The 23,997-nt window shown below is 28.0% G+C and overlaps 3 protein-coding genes across 3 annotated transcripts; 1 reads left to right on the top strand and 2 right to left on the bottom strand.

Annotated features, from left to right (window-relative positions):
• Positions 1–3,504: 3,504 nt before the first annotated feature.
• LOC112800167 (protein NUCLEAR FUSION DEFECTIVE 4-like) lies at positions 3,505–9,208 on the top strand. Its single transcript, XM_025842295.3, has 3 exons — positions 3,505–4,333; positions 7,179–8,107; positions 8,301–9,208. The coding sequence occupies exons 1-3, from the start codon at positions 4,025–4,027 to the stop codon at positions 8,779–8,781; spliced, it is 1,719 nt and encodes a 572-aa protein (XP_025698080.1). The 5' UTR covers positions 3,505–4,024; the 3' UTR covers positions 8,782–9,208.
• Positions 9,209–9,249: 41 nt separating this feature from the next.
• LOC112800168 (uncharacterized) lies at positions 9,250–11,402 on the bottom strand. The gene has a single exon (XM_025842296.3). It carries the CDS (start codon positions 10,953–10,955, stop codon positions 9,495–9,497), a length of 1,461 nt encoding a protein of 486 aa, XP_025698081.1. The 5' UTR covers positions 10,956–11,402; the 3' UTR covers positions 9,250–9,494.
• Positions 11,403–12,769: 1,367 nt separating this feature from the next.
• On the bottom strand, positions 12,770–17,733 carry LOC112800169 (probable serine/threonine-protein kinase PBL15). Its single transcript, XM_025842297.3, has 5 exons — positions 17,178–17,733; positions 14,296–14,431; positions 14,067–14,200; positions 13,865–13,988; positions 12,770–13,422 (listed from the first exon to the last, which is right to left on the bottom strand). Exons 1-5 carry the CDS (start codon positions 17,589–17,591, stop codon positions 12,971–12,973), a joined length of 1,260 nt encoding a protein of 419 aa, XP_025698082.1. The 5' UTR covers positions 17,592–17,733; the 3' UTR covers positions 12,770–12,970.
• Positions 17,734–23,997: the final 6,264 nt, after the last annotated feature.

The following is a 23,997-nucleotide window of genomic DNA, read 5'->3' on the forward strand; positions in this document are numbered from 1 at the left end:
GCCGTCGATGCTCCATCCTTATCTACTGGTGAATTCTGCAAAGAGTTTGGGCGAGGACGCTTTCGCACAGTGCCATTTGTTGTCTCACATTGCTGCTGATAATGAACATTGTGCCGAGTCCCCGAAGAAGCCACACTAACCGATTTTCCAATATTGATGCCCCTGCTTAATTTTACTTTGGATCCAGTAGCATGTGTTGTACGTTGGTGGTTAGGCCTTGTCCAAGTACTGGTAGCCTTGTTAGGAGTCTTCTTTGCTTTTGGTTGGACCTGATGGGTACTAGGAGAAGGCTTTTGACCCATTTTATACTTTCCTTTCCTAATCACTTGAGTCCAACCTTCCAAATCCTCATGTTGTGCATGGTCTACATGAACAGCATGCAAATCACTCTCCACCAAATTCGGGACAGTAACATTTACAGTCTCATCTCCAAGATTCTTGCCAAAATGAAAACTTGTCTTTTCTTGTTTGATTTAGATATCTAGATGTATAACTATTATATAAATACTTATTTTTCATACTTACTTGTTAAGTCATATTTTATCAATTTAAAAAAATTTTAAGATATCAAGCATTCAAAAGTTTTGTATAAAATAATAAAATAAAAAATAAAAAAATTTATAAGTTATATAATTTTTTTAATATATAGAATTATTGAATTTAAATTAATTTAGATATAATACTAATATCATTACGTTGTTACTATGTATAACAATGAAGATATAAATTTATAAATATTTGTAAATTTATTTATTTCCCAATTATAAATTTATAAAAATTTATATTTAAATAACTTTTTCTCTCGCATAATTTTAATAGCTAAAAAAAATTATTTCTTATAATTTTATATTCTAACATTTTAAATTATCTTTAGTTTTATTATTCTTTTAGAATTTTTAATTTTTAGTTTCGTTATTCTTTTTTCTTACCATTATATATCTATCTACATATGTCTCACTACCATTCTTATATTAGCTTGTTTTCTCTTTCTTCTTCCATTTTTCATTCATCTTCTATTCAATCGCAGTTAGTTACTATCATATATTAGTTCATAATTATTACACTCAAAAGTGAATACTAATTTAAAAATAAAATTAAAAAAAATCTCATAACTCTTATGTGAATCATCTACACTCCTATAAATATAACGAATGAGTAAATTTAACTTTTTTTTATTATGAGTATTTTTTTTATTATCTAATGCATACAAAGTCATATATTTTTATTTATGATAAAAGTTAAAAATTAAAGTTAAATGATATTAGTATTTTTTGATTTAATAAAATTAAAATAAAATAAAAACATAAGGATAAAAACTAAAAAAATAGATAGCTCTAGAGAAGGATAATGTTAAATTTTATGTCATTACGTATGAAAACAGTGATTTATTTTATTATATTTATTTTTGTACCAAATAATAAAAAAGTTAAATTTTATATCCATTTTTTATTACTTATCTATAGTTGTTTAGATTAGACTTTATAGTTATTGAGTCATGTTTTGGTCTAACAGAAAAAGATAGTTATAAAATCATTTTCATTTTTTTTATTGGACTACATCTATTATATCATGATTTTAATAATTGATGTAAAATTTAAAAAAATTAAATAAACAATTTAAGAGTGAATTATATATATTTCTATAGTCAAGAAATAGACTTAAGTTTTTTTATAATAAATACTTTTTCAATCATCTTATTTATAAAAAAAAAAGTCACATCTTTTTATTTATCCTAAAGGTTAAATATTAAAACTAATGTTAATATTTTTTTATTAATGAAACTAAAATAAAACATAAAAATAAACCTCGAACAAAAATAAAAATACAAAATTTTGAATTCAAAAATATAAAATGATTATAAGATAAAAAAAATTATTTCACCTCTTTCAGGCAAATTATATTAGGTTTTATGGTATATTTAAATGAATTGAAAAGGATGTAAGAGAAGCTGGATAAGAAAAAAAAAGTTTTTTTACTATGCAGTAACGGTAATCTGAAATGATAGATGGTAAAGGAGGTAGAGATAATGATAGAAGTTCGTGAATGCGAATTAATGAAATAAGAGAGAACGTAAATGCATGTGATAAAAGAGAAGATGAAGTAGTGGAAGTTTTTTTAAAGTAGAATAACTGACATATAGTGGGATAGATTATTAAAAAAAAAAGAAAAAATTGAAAAGAAATTTTGGACACCAAAACAGATTTTGCCATTATATATTGTTATAGATATTTTAATATAAATTATTTAATATTATCAGAGCTAAAAAAATAAAAAAATAAAATTAATATTTCTTCTAAGAATAATTATTTTTAAAATAATAAATACACAATAAAAAATTAGAGTACATTAAAATGGTACCATAATAAAAAATAATTCAAGAGATAAAATTAACAAACTAATAGAATATATATACACAACTAACAAATGTTATCATCATTCAGTATATTATTTAGACCAATTCTATACTTGAATATTTAAAAAATAGATTATTAACATATAAATAATATTTTTTAAATTATCTAAATCTTTTAATATAAATAATTTAATATTGTCTGGACAAAAAAAATTAGAAAATAAGATTAATATTTTTTCTAAGAATGATTTTCATGAAAATTATAAATACATAATAAAAATCTAGAGTACATTAAAATAGTACCATAATAAAAAAATTCAAATATTAAATTAATAGTATAAATTTTTTAAATGAACAATTATCAATCATAATACACTGTGTGTATTATAGATATATGTAACATATTATATTAGAAATAATTGAAAGTTTACTAATTATGAATTAAAGTTTTTGAAAAAAAGATAATTTATATCCACTTATTTTTACTGTTCCATCTATTACTTGAATTTGGTCCAATTCTACTACTATTTTGAGTATGTGAATATTTAAAAAGCAAATATAATACTAATATAAGATTAATGTATTTTTAAGTTTTACCAAAAATGGAGTAATTTCTTATATAAATCATAGCTACTAAGAGTAAAAACAAAAGTATAATAGTAATAATCAACGAAAAAATTATTATTTATAATTTATAATAATTAATTTAGATAGAGTACTTTAAGTAAAATATTGAAGGTTAATAATTCTGGGCATGTGTCTATTTGATATATCTTTAAAAAAATAAATTGGATTAAAAGCAAATAAAATAAAAAATTTTCTATCTGTATTCAATAATTATATTACAGATGAGATGAGAAGAGAGAAACGGATAAAAGGTGAAAGATAACGGGTGAAAGTTATGTCAATGTGGCTAAGTAGTGGAGAAGTTAATAAGAAGAGTAATATTGGAAAGAAATCTTGGACACCAAACTCATGTATTGCCATTATGTCAATGTGGCTAAGTAGTGGAGAAGTTAATAAGAAGAGTAATATTGGAAAGAAATCTTGGACACCAAACTCATGTATTGCCATTATATATTGTTATAGAAGTAATTTCTAACTCATCACTTACCAACTATAAATATTCTAACACGTATTTTTTTAATTTTAATCTACTTAAAGTATTAAAATATTTTTCAGATATTTCCATCATCTTCATTCTAAAAAGAGACAGAGGAGCATCTCATGTAAAAAGGAGTAATATTTTTATTAAGGCGGAACTATATAATTAAATACATATATAACTGTGTTAAAATTTAAAATTAATTGGGAAAAAACGATGAGGTATACATGATTTGGATGTTCCGTCATGCAATTATGTAATTAATCCTATTATGTGGGAATGGGTTGAGGAAAAAAAAGGGACAAAGGGGGGTGGAAGATGAATATTTTTCAAAAAAGAACAAATTCTTAATTTTGTTGTTCAAAAATGATCAAATTCTTAATTTGTTTGTTAAAAAATGTTCAAATATATATATATGTGACTATGTGAGAGGAATGGAGAGAGAAAAAGATAGGAGGGTGAAAAAGACGTGATTGAATTGCGGCAGCTGGGCCTTCAACCTTCACATATAAAAAGAAGCCACGTAGAGACTCTCCCATTCGTACATTAACAGAAAATAAAGATTCATGGCGGGGCAGTCGAGGAAATGGATGATACTGGTGGCCACGATCTGGATTCAGGCCTTCACCGGAACCAACTTCGACTTCTCCGAGTACTCCAGCGCCATGAAATCCGCACTCAACATATCACAGGTGCAGCTCAACTACCTGGCAACCGCCAATGACATGGGGAAACTCTTTGGCTGGTCATCGGGCCTTGCTCTCATGTACCTTCCTCTCTCCCTCGTCATGTTCATCGCCGCCTTCATCGGCTTCGTCGGTTACGGCCTCCAGTGGCTTCTTCTCAACAATTTCATCACTCTCCCTTATTTTCTGGTACATTTCTTATCAACAACTTCATCGGCTTTTTTACGCTCTCACAAGTAATTTTGTCCACACGAAATTCGCATTTATTTTTTATTTTTTCTCCAAAATTAGTAGTGAGATTGAGATTTGAGCTCGGGATCCTTAGGTGAGTATAGAGAGATTATATTATATCATTTAAGTTATAATTTATTAGTAAAATTTGCATTTAGTTGTTGATATTTAAAAATTGATAAATAATTTGATAAAGGTTAAATTTTTAAAAAAATTAAGACCAATCTAATAATAATGTATAAAAATTATGATTGATTTATTTGTGTTGAAAATTATTCTTATGAAATTATTGCTGAATTAGTCTTAAATTTTTTGAAAAATTAGTTGTTAGAGGAGACAAAACTATAACAAAATAAAATTTAGAAATATTTTTAAAATTTTTGTCAAACTTCAAAGACAAAAAATATACTTTACCCTTTAATAAATTTAGCTAAATTATTATTCATGGATTCTTAATTATTAGCATTTGCCACAATACAGTATCTATAATTTTAATTTAATTTTTAAAATTTTTCGTATTACAATTTTAAATAAATTTATAATTTATAATTTAAATTTTATTATTATTTTATGTTTTCATTTATTTTTTGTTTTATATAAAATATTAATTTTTCTACTTTATTTGTGGACGTCTTTAGCAACATAAGGGGTTTTTAATAGATTTTCTCAAAATTTTTTATTAGTTATTATAAAATTTGATATTTAATTATGTAATATTTTATGGGTTTCATTTTAATATACAGACTATTATTAATATAAAATATGATTATTTTTGTTAACGTGAGATTATATAATTTGATCTGTTAAAAAATACATTGAAATTAAATTTTATTTTTATTTATATATTTTTTATTTTACTAAAAAATTATACTTTACAGTATAAATAAAAATTGGGAGGGTTGGGAAGTGGGAGGACTGTAGGATGGCGCATGCTGTGATAACTACGTCACTGCCATGTAAATTAATTGATCACATAAAGAAAATTGCATTTGTTTTATTAGTAGAGTTTTGCTTGTAAATATTTTAATTAGTGTCTCTAAACACTTGTTTATGAGATTTTTATTATTATTATTATTATTATTATTATTATTATTATTATTATTATTATTATTATATGTATGTATGAGAAATATTATTTATTATATTATATATCTTTGGTCAGCTGTGTTATTTTTACTCATTATTGTAAATAACATTTTTTATTTGAAAAAATATAGGAACCAAATGTATAACTAATCAAGAATTGAACTCAATTAATTATAATTATTAATAATTAATTTTAAATTTTTTAAATTTTAAAAATATATTAAAAAATTTCATAATACTTAATAAAAGAAACATCTATATATATCAACTTATATTTACTAAGACAAATTTTAAAATCCAATCTATTAAAAAATTGGCAGAAATTGGCTAACCTTAGTTGTTCCCTCGCGGTATATTTGTTTTTGAAAGAAGTAAAAGTGTTAGTTATTCACAATATTCTGAATTCAAATTTTGTCACAATGTTTTGGAGAAACTACATTCAATTTACGACTTCTGCACCTAAACTTCATTAATAAAAAAGTTGACCTTTTATTCTGAAATTTTCTTTTTCTTCCAATCTTCCAATTCTTTTCTTCTCTCTTTTTTTGGGAGTCAGCCAATTTTCCATTTTTGCCACCATTCAATTTACATGCGTGTCATGTCAGACATATATGGGCCAGTGGACCAATAATATCTGAAAAGAAAATAATATGGGCCACGAGAGATTGAGAGGAAAAGGAAGTGTCCCCCGTTCTTACGTATTCATTGTTGACCACACCCCCAAGAGATGGAAGTCGTTTTTCTTGCTAGTTTAATTTAAGTTTTTAACTATGACTTTCATTGTGAGGTGATTACTCTCTTAATTTGCTCTTATGATGTTATATTGTATATCTTCATATCTTCGGTTATGTGGTCTAGTTTTTGGTGTAAATCACTAAATCCCTTCCAAGTGTAACCAACCATTTCAACTGTCATACTCATTTTTGTACTTTCCGGTGGTTACACCGTTAGTTACACGTCTCAACTACCACTGATGCTTCCTGAACCGAGCTAAGGTGTCCCTTTCCTAGAACCTGCTAGATCCCCACATCACCATATTTATTTAGAGAAGACTATTGACTATTCACATGACATAACGTTTCATTTGTTTACTATATGTGAGACACAAATATAAATATACAGTTTATTAGTTACTAACATACTAACAAGGAGACATAAATATATTTATCATTGAATTATAATAAAAATCTGTGCTTTTGTATTTCAATTTTCTGGCTAAAGACTAAATATATATATTTTTTTGTGTATATATATAGCAACCAGCAAATAATGGACATATGATTATAGCAACCAGCAAGCACAATCTAACTGATAGCAACGTTGGCCTAAGCTAAAATATCATGTGTATTACCTCATTCAATTTAATAAGAAAACTCTAATTTAGATTTGGAGATAAAGTATATTTTGTTTTTAATATTTGAAAATGTTAAAAATAAAATTGAATGAGATTAAAGATATCTTTAAAAAAATTTGCAAATATTAGAGAGAAAAAAGTATATTTTACCCTAAATTTGGCCATTAGAATATCTAGTATGTGATCCTTGAACATAACACAACTCATGCCAATATGACTGTTAAGTTTAATTTGAGATTGCAATGTTATGATTATCTCTAAGATGCAAATATGCAATGCAATATTGATAAAGAATTGCTTATAGGTTTGCTTGAAGTAGTAAACTAGCTCTTAAGACTTAACTCTTGCTTTTGCATGTGGTAGGTGTTTTTCCTGAGCTTCTTAGGTGGGTGCAGCATATGCTGGTTCAACACAGTTTGCTTTGTCCTATGCATAAGGAACTTCCAAATCAACAGGCCCCTTGCACTTTCCTTAACTGTCAGCTACAATGGTGTGAGTGCAGCACTCTACACTCTTGCTGCAACCTCAATAAACCCTTCATCAGATTCAATATACCTTCTTCTCAATGCCATTGTTCCCCTCCTCATTTCCTTTGCAGCACTTGTCCCAATCCTTCGCCAACCCATTGTTGATCCTCTTCCCCCAGATGGGGTCAGAAGAAACTCAGTCATATTCTTCATACTCAACATCTTAGCAATCTTCACTGGCATCTACCTTCTCCTCTTTGGTTCATCAACTTCTGATGTAACCACTGCAAGGTTTTACCTTGGTGGAGCCCTTATACTTCTTGTATCTCCACTATGCATCCCCGGAATCATATATGCCAGGGACTGGTTTCACCGTACCATTCATTCCACCATTAGAATTGATGGTTCTGGCTTCATTCTTGTCCATGTTAATGATCTTGAGCTCCATAAAGAACTCCTTGCTCGCCAAAACAGCACTCTCAGCAATGGAGATGGTTATACCTTGATGAATGAGAATGGATCCATGTATAGAACTCAAAGTGCTAAAAGTAGTGATGTGTGTTGTGAGCGAGTGTTTGGGCAGGATCAGTTGGCAATGCTGGGTGAAGAGCACCCAGCTGGAGTTCTTGTTAGAAGGTTGGATTTTTGGCTTTACTATGTTGCATACTTCTGTGGAGGTACAATTGGTCTTGTCTACAGCAACAATCTTGGACAGATAGCACAATCTTTAGGCATGAGCTCAACTACTTCAACACTTGTTACACTATACTCATCTTTCTCCTTTTTTGGCCGTTTGCTTTCAGCAGCACCAGACTATATTAGAAAGTAAGTACTTCCTCATCCTTTTATACTCTATACTATATCAGTGCTTTTGGGGAATAATGTAGGGGAAGGGAATTTGTTCTTGAAGTCTATACTGTGTGTATGAATTTTTCAGGAACCATTGCACTTCTGAGTCTTTCTTTTAAAACTGAATCTTGTAACATGTTATGATGGTACTATCGTTTATGTGTGGCAGTAAGTTCTACTTTGCAAGGACTGGATGGCTAACCATTGCGCTTATGCCAACCCCAATCGCGTTCATCTTGCTTGCTTCATCAGACAGTGCTGCAGCACTTCATGCAGGCACTGCAATAATTGGCTTGAGCTCTGGATTCATATTTGCAGCCGCGGTGTCAGTTACATCAGAACTCTTTGGACCTAACAGTGTGAGCGTTAATCACAACATCCTCATAACAAACATCCCAATTGGGTCACTTCTCTATGGTTTTCTTGCTGCTCTGGTGTATGATTCCAATGCTTACTCAATACCAGGGAACTCATTGTCTGAAACATTGGTATGCATGGGAAGGAAATGCTATTTCTGGACATTTGTATTGTGGGGATGCTTATCTGTTGTGGGACTAGTTTCTAGTCTGCTCTTGTTCTTGAGAACCAAACATGCTTATGATCATTTTGAGAGACACCGAATTTCAACACAAACACCAATTGTTTCTTAACTCTTAGCATTGTATTGAAATGATCACCATAGGATTGTATATAGCAATCATAGCAGAAACTTGACATATCTTATATAGGCTATGATATGAGATTTTTAGATCTATATACAAAGCCAGATGATAAGTAGAAACCAATTTTGTAATTTTTAGGGCCTATTGTTTCTTGGTAAGAGCAAAAAGACAAGCTTCATTGATTTTATGACTTTAACCAAGACCTTTTGGCTTTTACTATTTCAAGTCCTTTTGCTATTACCTCAAATTCTGGTTAATCACCTGTTGTTAGTTGCTAAGGTCGCAGCAGAAACCAGAATCATCATGACTGTCTTAGAATCCTTAGAAGCCTAATGAAGAAGTACCTCTGGCATGCGTCTTTCGCAGCAAATATGAAAAAAGAAAGAAAATAAAAGTTTCATTGTTTTATGTATCAGTGAAGGTGCCAATGTTAATGTGTATGAACTGCCAGTTCTCTTTTTGATTGCTGAAACTATTGTTGCTTCTTTTTTATTGGCTGCAAAATAATTATCATACAGAAGTTATGTATTCCAAGATGGAAGCCATAGTGTGATACAAGATGTTACAGTTATGAGAACTATATATGAATTGATACATTTTTGAATTTGTACTATGATCATGTAATACTGAATGAAAGAAGCATTAAGAAAAAAACAACAAAAGTAAACAAAAAAGAATAGTATCTATCTAATCTAAGTTGGTCAAGGATAAGAACAAAATGCATCCTTTTTAATGCATAGGAATAGCCTCTCATATGCTAATGCCATCTTTCTAGCTGTGAACATAGAATTTGCATATTCACGGCATGCCTTTCCCCTTCTTGCAAGCCTTTCTTTCCCTTCAATCACCACTGCCTCAAGTGCCTCTAATAGGGACTCAACATTGGGAGAAAACATAAAGCCAAATTCATCATCAACCACAATAGTACCTTTGATGCTTGGAAACCTTGATGCCAAAAGTGGCTTCCCACTCATCATTGCCTCCATTAGAGTAAGATCAAGCCCTTGTGGCCTCAATGTAGGATTAACAAATATGTCAATAGCATTGTAAAATGCTCTTAACATGGATGGATCCATAGATCCTAGAACAAGAACTTGCCTCCCTAAATCCTTGTAGCGATTCGCCCACGGTCCAGAGCCGGCGACTATCAAGTACACATTAGGGTGCTTATGAATTAGCCTTGAGTATGCTTCATAAAGCAGAGGATGCCCTTTGTCCTTAACCAATCTTCCAGCCACACCAAGAACCAAGCTTGCATTGTTTGGAATCCCAATTTGGGTTCTAAACTGTTTTCCCAGTTCCAAATCTTCTCTGAAATCATCCTCATCTACACCATTGACAATCACATGCACTCTTCTGCTTGGAATCTGGTAAACATCCCTTAGCATCTCGCCGCAACTGTCACTAATAGCAACATGATGAGCATAGTTTCTGAAGAATCTTATCTCATTCAAAACCTTAGGGATAACCCCTTGAACACTGTAGTTGAAATCAGGGGACATAGGCTCATTATGCCTAAGAGCCAAATCTTGGAATATGCTTGATTGCAAGCTCTCCAATGCTATGCCATGCCAAGACACGGCAAGGTTCTGAAGGTTTCTTGCTATCCAATGAGGAAGCGCCACGCTTTCTGAGTGGACAACATCAAATGGTTCGCGCTGATTCTCTTCAAGAAACTGCTCCCATGCTTTGTTGTAACGCCACCTACCCGGCTCCCCTTCATGGCAATGAATGTGAGGTGAGGAAGGTGCATCTGCTTGGTGACTATTATCATCAGATGTGACTGGAGTTCCTTCAGGAGAGGTGAACACATGAACTTGGTGGCCGCGGCGCGCTAGAGCTGTGTGAAGTGTGTGAGCATGGCGCTCCATGCCACCTGGGGTGGTGCTAATAGGCCATTTTCTAGAGAACACAGCAATCTTGAGAGATATAGGAGGTTGCTTGTGGTTGAAGAAATCCAGCTTGTTCCACGAAAACTCGGCCAAGCGAAGATCGCCGGACCAGGCCTTAGATTTAGAAAAGGTGGTGCATATGGAGGTGTTTGTTGGGGTGTGGAGGAGGAAAAGTGCTGGCAAAGTGAAGAGAACAACAAAGAAAAGGGTGATACAGAGGTTGAAGTTAAAAGGGGAATTGGGTTTTCTTTGTTTGTTGTTTAAGGCCATGTTTAAACACAAGATGGGTTCTGATGATATGTTTTGTTAGGAACTTGAATGTTTTGTGAAGTGATAAAGAATCTATGGAGATTGGAAAGTATAGCTAGGAAGGTAAGGGTGCACTGAAACGTGTGTTGGGTAGGAATTTTCTTCTTTTCAGTGCGTTTCTCACGCCCCTTTGATGGGAAAGAAAAAGTGGAGTCATGTGCCATAGCTTTCGTAAGGTTTTGAGTTTGATATTGTTTCTATTATTTATCATGCCATTATGGACTATTATTTTATTGTCCTGAATTCATGCCTAACTTGTCTTTTTTCATGCTATACACAAACTTTTTAACTTCTTCTTCTTCATCTAGAGTCAAAAGTGGCTAGCCTAAGTTATTTGCTACATAAGCATATTAGCATTAAAATATGGGATCACAAGTATTCTGCTCTTCTATAAAATTTCAGTGTATATTATTGGTATTGTTATGCTGTATATGGATGAAAATTTGTCATTTTTATTTTTAAAATTAAAAAATAAACCCTAAACCATTAATTATACATCTCAAAAGTATACATATCTTTTATATAAAGAAGGATGAATTTAACTTTGATACTATAAGTTTTACTAATGCATCTATGTCACATAAAAATATCTATTTTTATATCTATTATTGAATAATTATCTAAAAAAATGGTATTAATAGATAATTATATTGAATATTATATTTTCAGTGTATTAAAATTAAATTTATATATAAATTATCTTTTGAAATTGGGACTGTTATTTATTATATTCACTAATATAAAAACTATATGAAAAAGGTAAGATAAGGAATTTTTCCCCCTAACATGGCCCAAATTTAATATCCATCTACTTTGTTACATTAAAATTTAATAAACCACCTTTTTTATTATAATAGAAGTCAACGGTTTGACTCGGAGAACGGGTATTGCAATTTGCGTACATGGTTTGAAAGCCTAAAGATTTGGTATCTCACCACTTTTGGAGTATATATAAACCATAGTCAAAACCATATGACATTGTATAAAACTGAGTACATAGCGTTTGCATGAGAATACAATTGCTCTTATAATTTGCCAATCACATGGAAAAGGTTTCAACTTGAAGCAATGAGCGTCACCAACTCCCATATTAATTGGTATTTTTCCTCCCTATGGAGATCTCTTGCCTACTAAAAGCGACGACTAAAACTAATTATCAATATTAAATATATATATTAAAATATAAAATATACATTAAAAATAAATTAAATTATATATAATTATATTTAAATAATAATAATTAATTTTTATGTACATTTAACATTTTTGTTTTTCAAAATATATCTATATTTTATTTTATTGTATAATTACTACAAATTTAAATAATCATTTTTGTTATAATTATGCTACGTATACACTAAAATCAGTCATAAAAATCAGTCACAGTATAAAATATATATTAAAATATAAATATACATTAAAAATAAATTAAATCACACATGTATTTATACAAAAATATATTGATGACTGATTTTATTAACTGGTTTTAATGTACGAATAATATTTTTATTTTTGTTATTAACATAGTCTACATAAGATTGAAATTAAATAAAACCATAATACTTGATAATTATAAAAAGTTACTTAAGTAAAAATATTATATTCTAGTAAATAAATGTGATTTTTAAATTAATAATAAATACTCGATCGAATAATAAAAAAAGATACTATATATTCTTGTGTAGATTAAGAGAGATGCAAATTTTTAATACAATAAATATATATGTATATATTGCTCTTGATATACACAAAAATAATGTATATAACATAACTAATTTAATACATAAACCAAGAAAAAATCTTTTTTGTAAAGCAAGATTTATTATACACTCAATAGTTTATCTATATTGCATACACATATTTTATACATTTACACACATATGTATAGGGTGGCCAACAATCATAATGTAGCCATACCACATGTGGTACCTTACACTTTACCTTAAAAACCACTCTTCTAATTGATAGTGTACAAATCAAGTCTTTTTGGTTGGGACTATAGGAGAGGGTTTCTTTTGGTTAGCACCACCTCTGCCCTTCACATTCTTGGAAGCTCCATTATTACTATTTCTAGTGGACTTACTCGCCGCCGGCCAGTGTCCGCTAGTAACCGCCATGTCCTTGAACTGTTGTAGGCCCTCAAGAGTGTCAACAACCGTTGCCATTCTTGGCCTGTCTTTAGGATTCATGCTTACACAATGCAATGCCAAAACAGCCATTTCCTTTGCACCCTTCACAGAGTATTGCCCTAAAAGCCTTGGATCCATTATGTACCTCAACCTCCTACTGCTCCTTAAGTACGGCTTTGACCAATCCACAAGGTTTTGCTCTGTCTTTGGTCTTGTCTTCTCCATTGCTCTCCTTCCTGTAAGGAGTTCTAGCAGGACTACTCCGAAACTGTATACATCACTTTTTGTGGTCAAATGCCCTGCAAGAAATAAGATATTTTATTTTTTTATAGATTTTTTCGTGTGAAAATTTTATATAATGATAAAACTACAAAAGAATAAAAAAAAAGAAAGATGAAAAATATTGTATTTTATATTTTTTGATTGAATTGAATTGAGAAAATAAAACAAGCAAATAAAGATAAGGTAAGATAAAGAAAAAATAAGATAATAAAAACTAAAATTGTAATTGAATTTATGTATTCTATTGAGTTGAATTTGTAGATCATGAAACTTCTTTATTGTTGTCATGAGCTAAGGTGGAATAGTAGTTTAATATATAATATACAACAACAACAACAAAATTTTATCCTACTAGATAAATCAATTATATGAATCAAACGATCTCATTAAACTTTATCATGTATCATCTGAGGCAGATAATTTGTATTGATGACAAAGAAAGGACAATAACGTAATTACCTGTTGAGATGTATTCCGGGGCAGCATATCCATAGGTACCCATAACTCTGGTGGAAACATGAGTGTTTGATCCCTCTGGTCCCATTTTTGCTAATCCAAAGTCTGAGAGTTTTGCTGTGAAATCCTATTATGATTCATAATATATCAATGAAAATAGTAATGAAATAATTAAGAAGACATAATGAATTAGTTAAACACGCACGGAATCAAGCAAGACATTGGAAGTCTTAAAATCCCTGTAAATGACAGGTTTGTCAGCTCCATGCAAGAAAGAAAGACCTTTAGCAGCACCTATAGCAATTTTTAATCTTGTTCCCCATGGAAGTGATGTTAGCCCTGAATGAAATCACATTATATAAGTATAATTAAGTAGGTTCTAAATATGAGAAATTCTTATATAATGTGATGCATATATAATTATATATATATACTTCTGAACAAGTGATTCTCCAAGCTTCCACGTGGCATGAATTCATAGACGAGTAAACGGTCTTCATCCTCGCAACAGTAACCAATCAACTTAACCAAATTGGGGTGCCTTAGCTGCCCAAGGAATATCACTTCTGCCTGCAAACCCACAATTATATTTTTTATTAACACTCATATTGGATCAAGAATCAGAACTTTGACTTTGACCAACAAATATGAAGTCATTTTCTATTATTGCATGTATCATAAATATTTTTTATCAAAATAAGTTATGAACATTCTCAATTGAAATTTTAAATTATTTACGCAAATTGTTAATCACAAATTTTCCAATACGTATGACATTTTTTATTGATTGTATAAATTAATATTTGTCTTAAGTAGACATTTGATACTAATATTTAAGAAAAAAATATATTAAATTTTTTATTTGAATCAAGTTAATTTTTAAATGAGATAGCTTATTATTTTTATGTTAACCTATATTTATTATAAATGTATCACATATTCATACATAATATATTTATACTCTTTATTATTATTATTATTATTATTATTATTTTAAACACTACTTTCTATTAATATATTGTAATACACATTATACATATTGAATTGTTTATATGTAATTTTTTATTTCTAATATATTAACATATAATTAATCAATAATATAATATTAGATATATTAATAGTACTAATAAATTTTTTGAAAAAAGTTGGGGAGACTATGGCCACCTTAAACCTCCTTGAATCTGCCACTGCCTTCTATTTTAAGATATAAAAGTAAAAATTTAGTTAAAGGGTGTCTTAAAGACATTAGTTGAAAGAATAAAAGTGGAAGATTTTGGTTTTTAAATGATTTAATGTAGAAAAATTAAAAATATTACATTTAACTTATTTTTTTATATAAATTTTAAATTATAATATTTTTAAAGAGTGTCTTTAAAATAGTTGTTTTCAAGATCCTAAAATTAAATATAATGAAAAGAATTAAAAACATATACTTTAAGATATATTAAAAAATAGTAAGATGTCATTTTTTATTATTAAACATCTTCTAACTTTTTATACATGGACCAACACATGTGTCTTTTTTGTATATAAAAGTGTACCAATATTATTAAAGTCTCATAAGATACTCAATTCCTTGACCTTTTTTTTTTTTTTTTCTCTAAGACAATGCCAATTGCCGGAGGATGATTGGGGCTTGGGGCTCTAATTAGGCACTGAATGTGAATGTGCATGTGAAGACTGAAGACTCATCTCTTCCTTTCAACATCTTGAATTCTTGATCATCATAGTATTATAAAATTGTGATTTGCGAATGTACAACCCTAACTACTACATACTTTAGGGCCGGGCCCTAAAGGGAAAAACAATGGTGAAGACTTTATAATTGGAGATCACTTTAATAAACATATTTAAAATATTTTTTTAAAAACGTTTATATGTGTTATTTTATTGTTAGATATTTTTATTAAATCAGTTAATAATTTATTTTTTAATAAATTAGAATAAAATCGATTTATTATAGTAACAATAATAAATCAAATAGTCTGTATTATAATTATTAGATTCGATTCGATCCGGTCGAATTACACAATTTAAATTGAATATTTTTAATTTTTTTGATAAAAAGATATATATTCTAAATTTTTAGTTTTGTGAACATTTAAATTTCTAAAAATTTAAATATATAATTAAATTTCTAAAAAAATTGAATTTATTATTATTATAATAAAAAATTAATTTTAAAAATAATCTGTTCATTAATACTATTAATAATAATATAACACATACATATTTTTACAAAAAAATATTTTACAGGTCTTTATAGAGCATCTCCCTTCACAATTATATATGACAAAAGTAATGTGAGTTTGACTAATGAATTCAAAACCTACTTCGGTACACGATGAACTCGTTAGTGGTGGATGCCTTTTCTAATCAAGAAGAATGGTACGGCAATTAAAATTTATTATTTTTTGTTATTAGGATAGTTATTAATGTTTAAAATTAAAATATATGATTAGATTACTAAATTAAAAAAAATTAAATTAAAAAAATTGAATTAATTACTAAATAATAATAAAAAATAATAAATTTTAACTGTTTTTTAGTTGTTTATGTTATGTACCGATAAACCAAAAAATCGTAAATCTGAGCTACAGATTGAGCTGACCATTGATCAACCAAAATTTGTTATATACTTATATTAAGTTACTAACTCATCACTGAATGTATTACATATATAATTCATTTTTTTTCATGTTCATTTATTTGACTCGTATTTATTGATAAAATTAATTTTTATTAATAATAGAAACATATTTTACACTAGCAGTTAATAAAAAATTATTTTTTAAAAAATAGAAAAACAATGGTGTGTACGTAGTTATTTTCAATAATACCTATAGCCAGTCATCTATATTAATATTGGCTAATATTAATTCCCTTCAACCTTATACCAAGCATCAGAAAATGAGTGATATAATAATTATGTTGTCTAGTCCAATTTATAATTTTCATCAAAATTTTAAATTTTGTTCTTATAATTAAAACTACAACTATATAAATATCAAGGTGTTAAAAAAAAGGAGTATATATATATATATATATATATATATATATATATATATATATACTTAATTATTACTACTGATAAAAGACAAATATTACTTGTTATTTAAATTTTCAGTTTTTAGTCTATTTTTTTAAAATAATATTATTTAATTAATTTAATTATTATTTTTATAGAAAATTATTTATTTTTTTATGAAAAATTATTTATTTTTTAGTTTTTTCTCTTTTAAAAATTGAATAATGGATAATTTTTAAAGAATACTTAATTACACTGCTAGTAAAAAATGATTTAGGTAACACTTACAAGCCATTCACGGTGTCCTTGTAATCCTTCAATGTCAAGAAGCTTAACAGCAACAGGTTGAGCCTTCAAACCCTGCCTCAAATTATCATCAACATACCCTTTATGCACGGTTCCGAATCCACCCTCACCAAGCAAGAAATTGCTCGAGAAATTTTGAGTTATGGCTCGCAATTCACTCAGCTCAAAATCATACAAATCCGGCCCAAACGAAAGCGAAAGCTCCTCATTGATCCTTATGGACGATGAACGGCTAAGCTCCGAGAATGATAACCTCCTAAAAGACGGTAACGGCGCCACGTCCTTCGATAAATCGGAGCGTGACGGCTTGCATTTGCTGAACCCTGTGAATATGGTTTGGTCCTCTGTTGAGCAACAATTTGTTGTGAATGGCCTCCATGATGATGGTTGCTTCATGTTTTTGGAAAATGTGTTATGTGTGAGATGCTACCATAGATCATATAATATAAGATTGCATAAGGTTTCTTTCTTATTTTCATGTTTGATGGAGACATACCAAAAGTGGAGGTGGCATGAGATTCTTTCTTCAACTGCTCTAACCACTCCTAGTCATGTATATTGTCTTCTTTATTTTAAGGATTTATTAAATCCTATGTTAATTATTAACGTGAAAATTTAGATACAGTCGACTTGACGACGCGAAGTTAAAAACTGAAAGTTATTAGATAAAAATTTAGTCAATTCAATCAAATCATGTAACGACTTTCAACTATTAACTTCATGTGAAGTCCTGCATACATAATTATATATTTGGTATTTTATTAATTTTTTGTGTTATTATTTTGATTATATTATTTTGACATATTTAATTATTTTCGTGACTAATTATTTAAGTAAAAAAATTATGTAAATACATAATGATAAATATAGTGGCTAATTTTTTATACCCTCAATATTTTGTTTTAAATAATACTGCTTAACAATATACATTGTATATAATTGAATTTCATAATTTCTCATGCATTTTTCTGAATTTGTATGGACTAATAGTGCATGTATGTAAAACTATTTTACATTATTGGTGCATAAAAAATACTTTCTTATTTCAACACTTTAATCACATACTATATATTTTTGGTTCTTGATTAAAATAGTGCCTTCATGCGGAAGAGAAGAACACACTATATTTATATTTTACTTTAAGTGTTGACTATCCGATCCATTGCAAGTGGAGAGAGTAATTAAACATAAACAAATTCTATGATGCCTAATATATAAATGCTTAATTTATCTAAAAATTCAGAGGAGCAAAGGTGAATCCTACTTTTATTTTTGTATCAAATAGTTAAAAAACTAGGTATCATATAATACATCTTAAACATATATAAGAGAATTATCTAGAAAATGATGAATGAACTATATACTTGATATAGTTTCCATTTCTAATTTGTATGATTAATTATTTGTACTTTAATAAAAATTAAATAAAATTTTTTGTTCTTATAAAATATTTGTATTTTAGTTTTATTTTCTATAATTTTTTTTTTTTAAAAACCAACAATCTATACTTCAAATGGTATAATCTTTCCATACTCATTTAAATATCGCGGATTCAAATCTCATTCTTAACTTTAGGAAAAAAAAATTTCTTAAAAAATTTTAGTTCAATACAATTTAAGGAAATGAGCATTCTAGAAATAACATTACAAAATTATGTATATAAACAAACTTTGATGAGAAGCTATCTACTAGTTCCAATTGCTTGGAAGATAATTACAATATTGTCTAGATATATAGTAGTATATCTTATTTATGCCAGCTCGCCTAATGATACGATTAATTAATTTAAATTTTTAAACTATTAGCTTTGTGGTTGATTAAAAGTTAGAACCTTATTATCTGATCCATGATACGAATGTTGCCAATTATATATTTTTTTAAACTTAACTTCCACTCATATTGTATAATTGATTACATATATGCCAATAAGAAAACTTAATTAATCTTATCTCTCTCACATTTCACAATGAATATTAAGTATAAAAAGAAAAAATTGTCTGCTAATATATACTTTAATTCAGTACCTAATTAAGTACCGTATAAGCCACAGGTTGTGACGAAGGGAATGAGTGCATCAATTTCTGTCTCTATTCAGAAACACAAATACTGACGAGCAACAAATGGTCCCAACCAAAAGAGGAGCAGTTACAAACTTGGAGTGCTTCATGAGGTTATATTTGTAATTGGCTCAACTTTGTGAAAATTAGAATTAAGTTAAAAAGAATAAATATTAAAAATCAAATTTTAATTAGTTAATATTAGTTATTTTTTATTCTCATTTTTTGGAGATTCAGAGTCTAGAGTTAAGTTTTAGATTTTAGGGATTAAAATTTAAAATAAAAATAATTTAAAAAATTTGAGTAATATTAAATAAAAAAAATTAACGTTGAACTCTAAAAAAAAATACTTTTAAAAATTGAATAATATTTTATGTAAGTTTATATTCTTTACCAAAAGTAGTTTAGAGACGGAGCAAGTGAAAATGAGTTTGATCATTAGTAATTTAATAAATTAAACAATGTTAACTTGTTAGAATTATTTTGTCGAACTTTTATTGATTGTTTGCTTTTTTTTTTAAGGAAAATGATTGAATGTTTAAATCGGAAATTTTTCTCTAACACCATAAAGTGATTGAATGATTCACTTTTAGTTTTTGGTGTCCTATGTATTATTGGGCCTTGAAGACTTAATAATTCGTGCACTTAATAAAAAAATAAACCAAGTTGAGTTGGTCTAATGGTTAGTTTACTAGTCCGCTTAAGCAAGTGTCAGGCGTTCGAATCCCGCCTTGTGCATGCAGCGTTTATTTTTTATTTGTTATTCTAACTCCTGGTATAAATTGAACAAAATCTAACATAATTGCTCCATCTTTTTTATTTTATTCTCCATTTAATAGAGTTATTTTACTAAGCGCCAAAATGTAAGGCAAACAAACACAATTAACTGCAGAGAAAACGAAGAACACGGTGCTAGAAGTAAGAAAGAAGTGTAAGCAACAAATGTGTAAATTAAACTACTTTTCTGGCTCCAATTTCAACTACCAAATAGAAAGCATCCATCAATTTGCTTAGAAAATGCTGATCATGTGACTATATCATTTTTGTTAGTCAACCCTAGTGTAATGTTGTTCATTCGACCTTTGACTAATTTTCTTCCAAAATCTCAACCATGTGATCTTTGACGACATTTAATTTCTACTTTTGTGAAAAGAGCTAGCACTATATATATAATCAAATGGAAATTTAATTACTTTCATGTAAAATCTTCAACATCAAAAGTCAAAAGTCAAAAGTCAAAAACAAAATACTCTGGACCAATAGTGTATATAGGACAAAAAATGTATGTAAATAATTTATCTTCAATCAAACCTGCTACGTATATATAAAAGGGGAGTAGTAGTGGGTTTGTTAGTATTACTTATCATACTACTAATAAAATTTGGTAATAAGCTAGAACCATTTGCTTTTGCTTGTAAATGCAGTACTGTTGTATTAAATTGGGTAATTAAAGTTCTTTTTATATTTAGATTTGAATTAAAATTAATAAACTCTTTACTTTTTTTAATTAAAAGTATTAGTTTCTTAGTATTCTCCTAATTATCTACTTAATTACTGGTACTTTTTTAGCAACTATATGTTTTTCTCTTATTTTAATTGAAACAAAACCATTATTTACATTTTTCATCTATAAACATATTTAGATTAATTTATATTTTTAGCATATATCCTCTGCTATGCAATGAAATGTATAATTAGTAAATCACTTGATTAAGAATTTATGCAGCAAAAAAGTTACTCTACGTAAATAGGTGCATTATAATAATATCAACGGTGCTATATATGTATAAATATATTTTTTTTGAAAAACTCTTTTGGCAATTTTTAATATTTTTGGTCTTTATTTAATTAGTATAAATATTAAATTATATTTAATAAATAAATTTTACTAATTAATATGTGTAAATTTTAAAAAATTGTGAATGCAAATTGTATTGATTTATTTGTGTAAAATTCTGGTAAATATAAGTGTAAATTATATATTTTTTGTGTGTAAAAAATTTAAATTATTACTGCCTAAATGCTAATAAAAAATAATAATATTTATTATCTATATAATATTATTCTTTTTTCACGGTATTTTTTAATCTGACACGCTAAATACTAATCTGTCGCAGATTAAAATTTTATTTCAAAATTTGTTATTAACCAATAAATTACTAATAGAATTCGAGTTTCAAATACTTGTTTAAGGTGCATTATAGATATATGACTCCGCTTATAATAGGTTTATTTTAAGAGATATTTTTTGTTTTTAATTATTTATTTATACAAGTAGAGTATAAATTAGGTGGGAATGATCTAATAATACATCATCTAGTCTTTTAAGAAAAAAACTCGAGCTACACTTTTATTTTTTAACATAAAAAATATTCTATAACAAATCATCATTTATTTCTAAATGAATAGTTAGAATTTAGAAATAAAGAAATTAATTATTGTATCTGATAATAATAAATATTCTGAGTAAAAAAATGCTCAAACTCACCGACTCAAATAGTCAAACTACTACCACCTGAACTCAATTTTATCTTTTTTATTGTGGTTGAATTTCTGGATTTTTATTTGTAATGAAGTAGTTGATTGTTTACTCATAATAACTTTTACTTTTGTTTCTATAATTCTAAGATTTTCACAGGATTTACCCTTCTTCTCTATCAATAAATACATTAATTAATAATTAAAAGCAAGGCATGTTAAAAGAGTTTCAGTTCTTTCATTTTTTTTCCCGAAAGAAGTTGCTGTAATCCTTCTCATTGTACAATCTTTTTCTAATTTCTTAATCCACTGTGATTTTGTGGCAAGCAAAGAAGTGTTGAAAGAGATACAAAACTTGAATAGCCTTTATAGCAATCAGATTAACTAGTTGTTTATTACACACAGGTACACACATGAGATAATTATGTTATATGTAAACTAAAATTAGTCATTAAAATTAGTTATTAGTATAAAATATTTATTAAATTTTAAATACACATTAAAAATAAAATTATTACTTACTCTCTAAGTTGTATTTCTTAATGTAGCCTTATACTCAATACGAAAAATGTATATTTTTGTGTATTTTACTAAGAATTGAACTAAATATTGAAGACTTTTTTTCATGAATAGTATACACTAAACTGTTAATTAATGAAAATTAATATGTCTAACAAATAGAAGACCAATACTGATTTAATGATTAAAATTAAAAAAATTTATGAGTAAATGGTTAAACTTATCTCTAAAAAATTATTTATTCTTTACATTAGAATTTGAAAGATTTTTTTAAATTAAGTTCATCCTACAAAGATTTTAATTTAGTCATATTAATTCTTTTATTATTTTCGTTGTTGATAGTGTCAAAATTTGTTGATTTGGCACGTTAAATGACATTATATTACATAACTAACAATTTTTAATTGATTATTGATAAGTTTATAAAATTAAATTAAATTAACTTCAAATTGAAAGATTTTTAAGTCAAACTCAATCCTAAAGAGAAAGACTAATGTGATTAATTTATAATTTTCAAAGAAACTAATTTAAGAAATCAGTAATCTTTTATAGGACACTCTACTATACAGATTAAAATTGTATAGAGAGAGTATAAATTCTTTTTATATTATTTTTTATTATTTTATTATTATTTAAAATGTGGATCCTAACTTTCTCAATTTCTTTTTGGGAAAGTATAGGGAGCCAATAGCTTAAGCATACAATACGTACAATGGAGGTTTAGGAAATATTAGAGATATAATCATTAGTGTTACATTGTTCTATCAGGTTACGCTTTTGGGATGAGTGATTTCATGATATGACATTAGAGTTCTAGATCCGAAAGGTCAGGGGTTTGATCTTTAGTGAACCCCAAAATCAGCTTAAGTTTTTGGGATGAGTGATTTTATGATATGAGATGTTTATTTATCCTGGTATCCGGATGGTTATTCTGGATAGTATGTGTGATGTTTATTCTATTTATGGATCAAAGATTTAGCCTATTGTACACATTGTACACTTAAGTCATTGGTTCCCTAGCACTACTCTTTCTTTTTATCTCATGAAAAAAAAAAATCTATAAATTTACATCTTTACTATATAATTTACCATCTTTTATATATGAATTTGACCATTTATTATTTTTTGATTATATATATATTTTTTTCTCTTCCCATGTACATGTCATAGGTGAGTCATTTATTGGTGAAGGCGAAGAAGAACACATTTGGTGATTGAAAAAGAGGAATTTTATGTGAAGAAACGGAATGGAGCAAAAGTCCAACACAACTTCCTCTATGGACATGGTCAACTAAATTATCTTTCTTCCTTTCTACCACAATTTCATCCTACCTAACTTGAATCCAAAGCTATCCAAATTTGTTTCAATGATCCTAGCTAGATTGCTAATTACATTCTTAACCTCATTTTATCTTTAATCAAATATATCAAAATTTTCTAAGAGATGCTTCTACACAGCATTAATTATTTCTGAATTTCATAGATACACATACAACTCTACAAAAGATGAAGAAAAGGGCAGAAAATCAATGAAGTAAATTAAATTACAATTTGTATTCCTTAATTAATTAATTAATTTTAGCAGATTGATGCTTCACCCAAAGAACAACTCTGTCTGCTTCTATGCTAACCTTCTCTTCATCTTGCAACGCTTTCTTGAGCCTCTTTTCTTGCTCTTTCACAGAGAAGGTGCTCATGTCAGACAGCATTCCATCCTTCTCTCCCCACAATTTGACCTGCTCTGAAAT

Source organism: Arachis hypogaea, chromosome 5 (assembly GCF_003086295.3).
Source record: "Arachis hypogaea cultivar Tifrunner chromosome 5, arahy.Tifrunner.gnm2.J5K5, whole genome shotgun sequence".
Lineage (NCBI taxonomy): Eukaryota > Viridiplantae > Streptophyta > Magnoliopsida > Fabales > Fabaceae > Arachis > Arachis hypogaea.

What these genes read in the sequence shown, in the direction of transcription:
- LOC112800167 (XM_025842295.3), top strand. Translation starts at nt 4,025, where the DNA reads ATGGCGGGGCAGTCGAGGAAATGGATGATACTGGTGGCCACGATCTGG. An exon ending in TCACTCTCCCTTATTTTCTG is followed by an intron (nt 4,334 to 7,178) that starts GTACATTTCTTA and finishes TGCATGTGGTAG; the next exon opens with GTGTTTTTCCTGAGCTTCTT. An exon ending in GCACCAGACTATATTAGAAA is followed by an intron (nt 8,108 to 8,300) that starts GTAAGTACTTCC and finishes TATGTGTGGCAG; the next exon opens with TAAGTTCTACTTTGCAAGGA.
- LOC112800168 (XM_025842296.3), bottom strand. Translation starts at nt 10,955, where the DNA reads ATGGCCTTAAACAACAAACAAAGAAAACCCAATTCCCCTTTTAACTTC.
- LOC112800169 (XM_025842297.3), bottom strand. Translation starts at nt 17,591, where the DNA reads ATGAAGCAACCATCATCATGGAGGCCATTCACAACAAATTGTTGCTCA. An exon ending in AAGGACACCGTGAATGGCTT is followed by an intron (nt 14,432 to 17,177) that starts GTAAGTGTTACC and finishes GTGGGTTTGCAG; the next exon opens with GCAGAAGTGATATTCCTTGG. An exon ending in CCCGGAATACATCTCAACAG is followed by an intron (nt 13,423 to 13,864) that starts GTAATTACGTTA and finishes TATTTCTTGCAG; the next exon opens with GGCATTTGACCACAAAAAGT.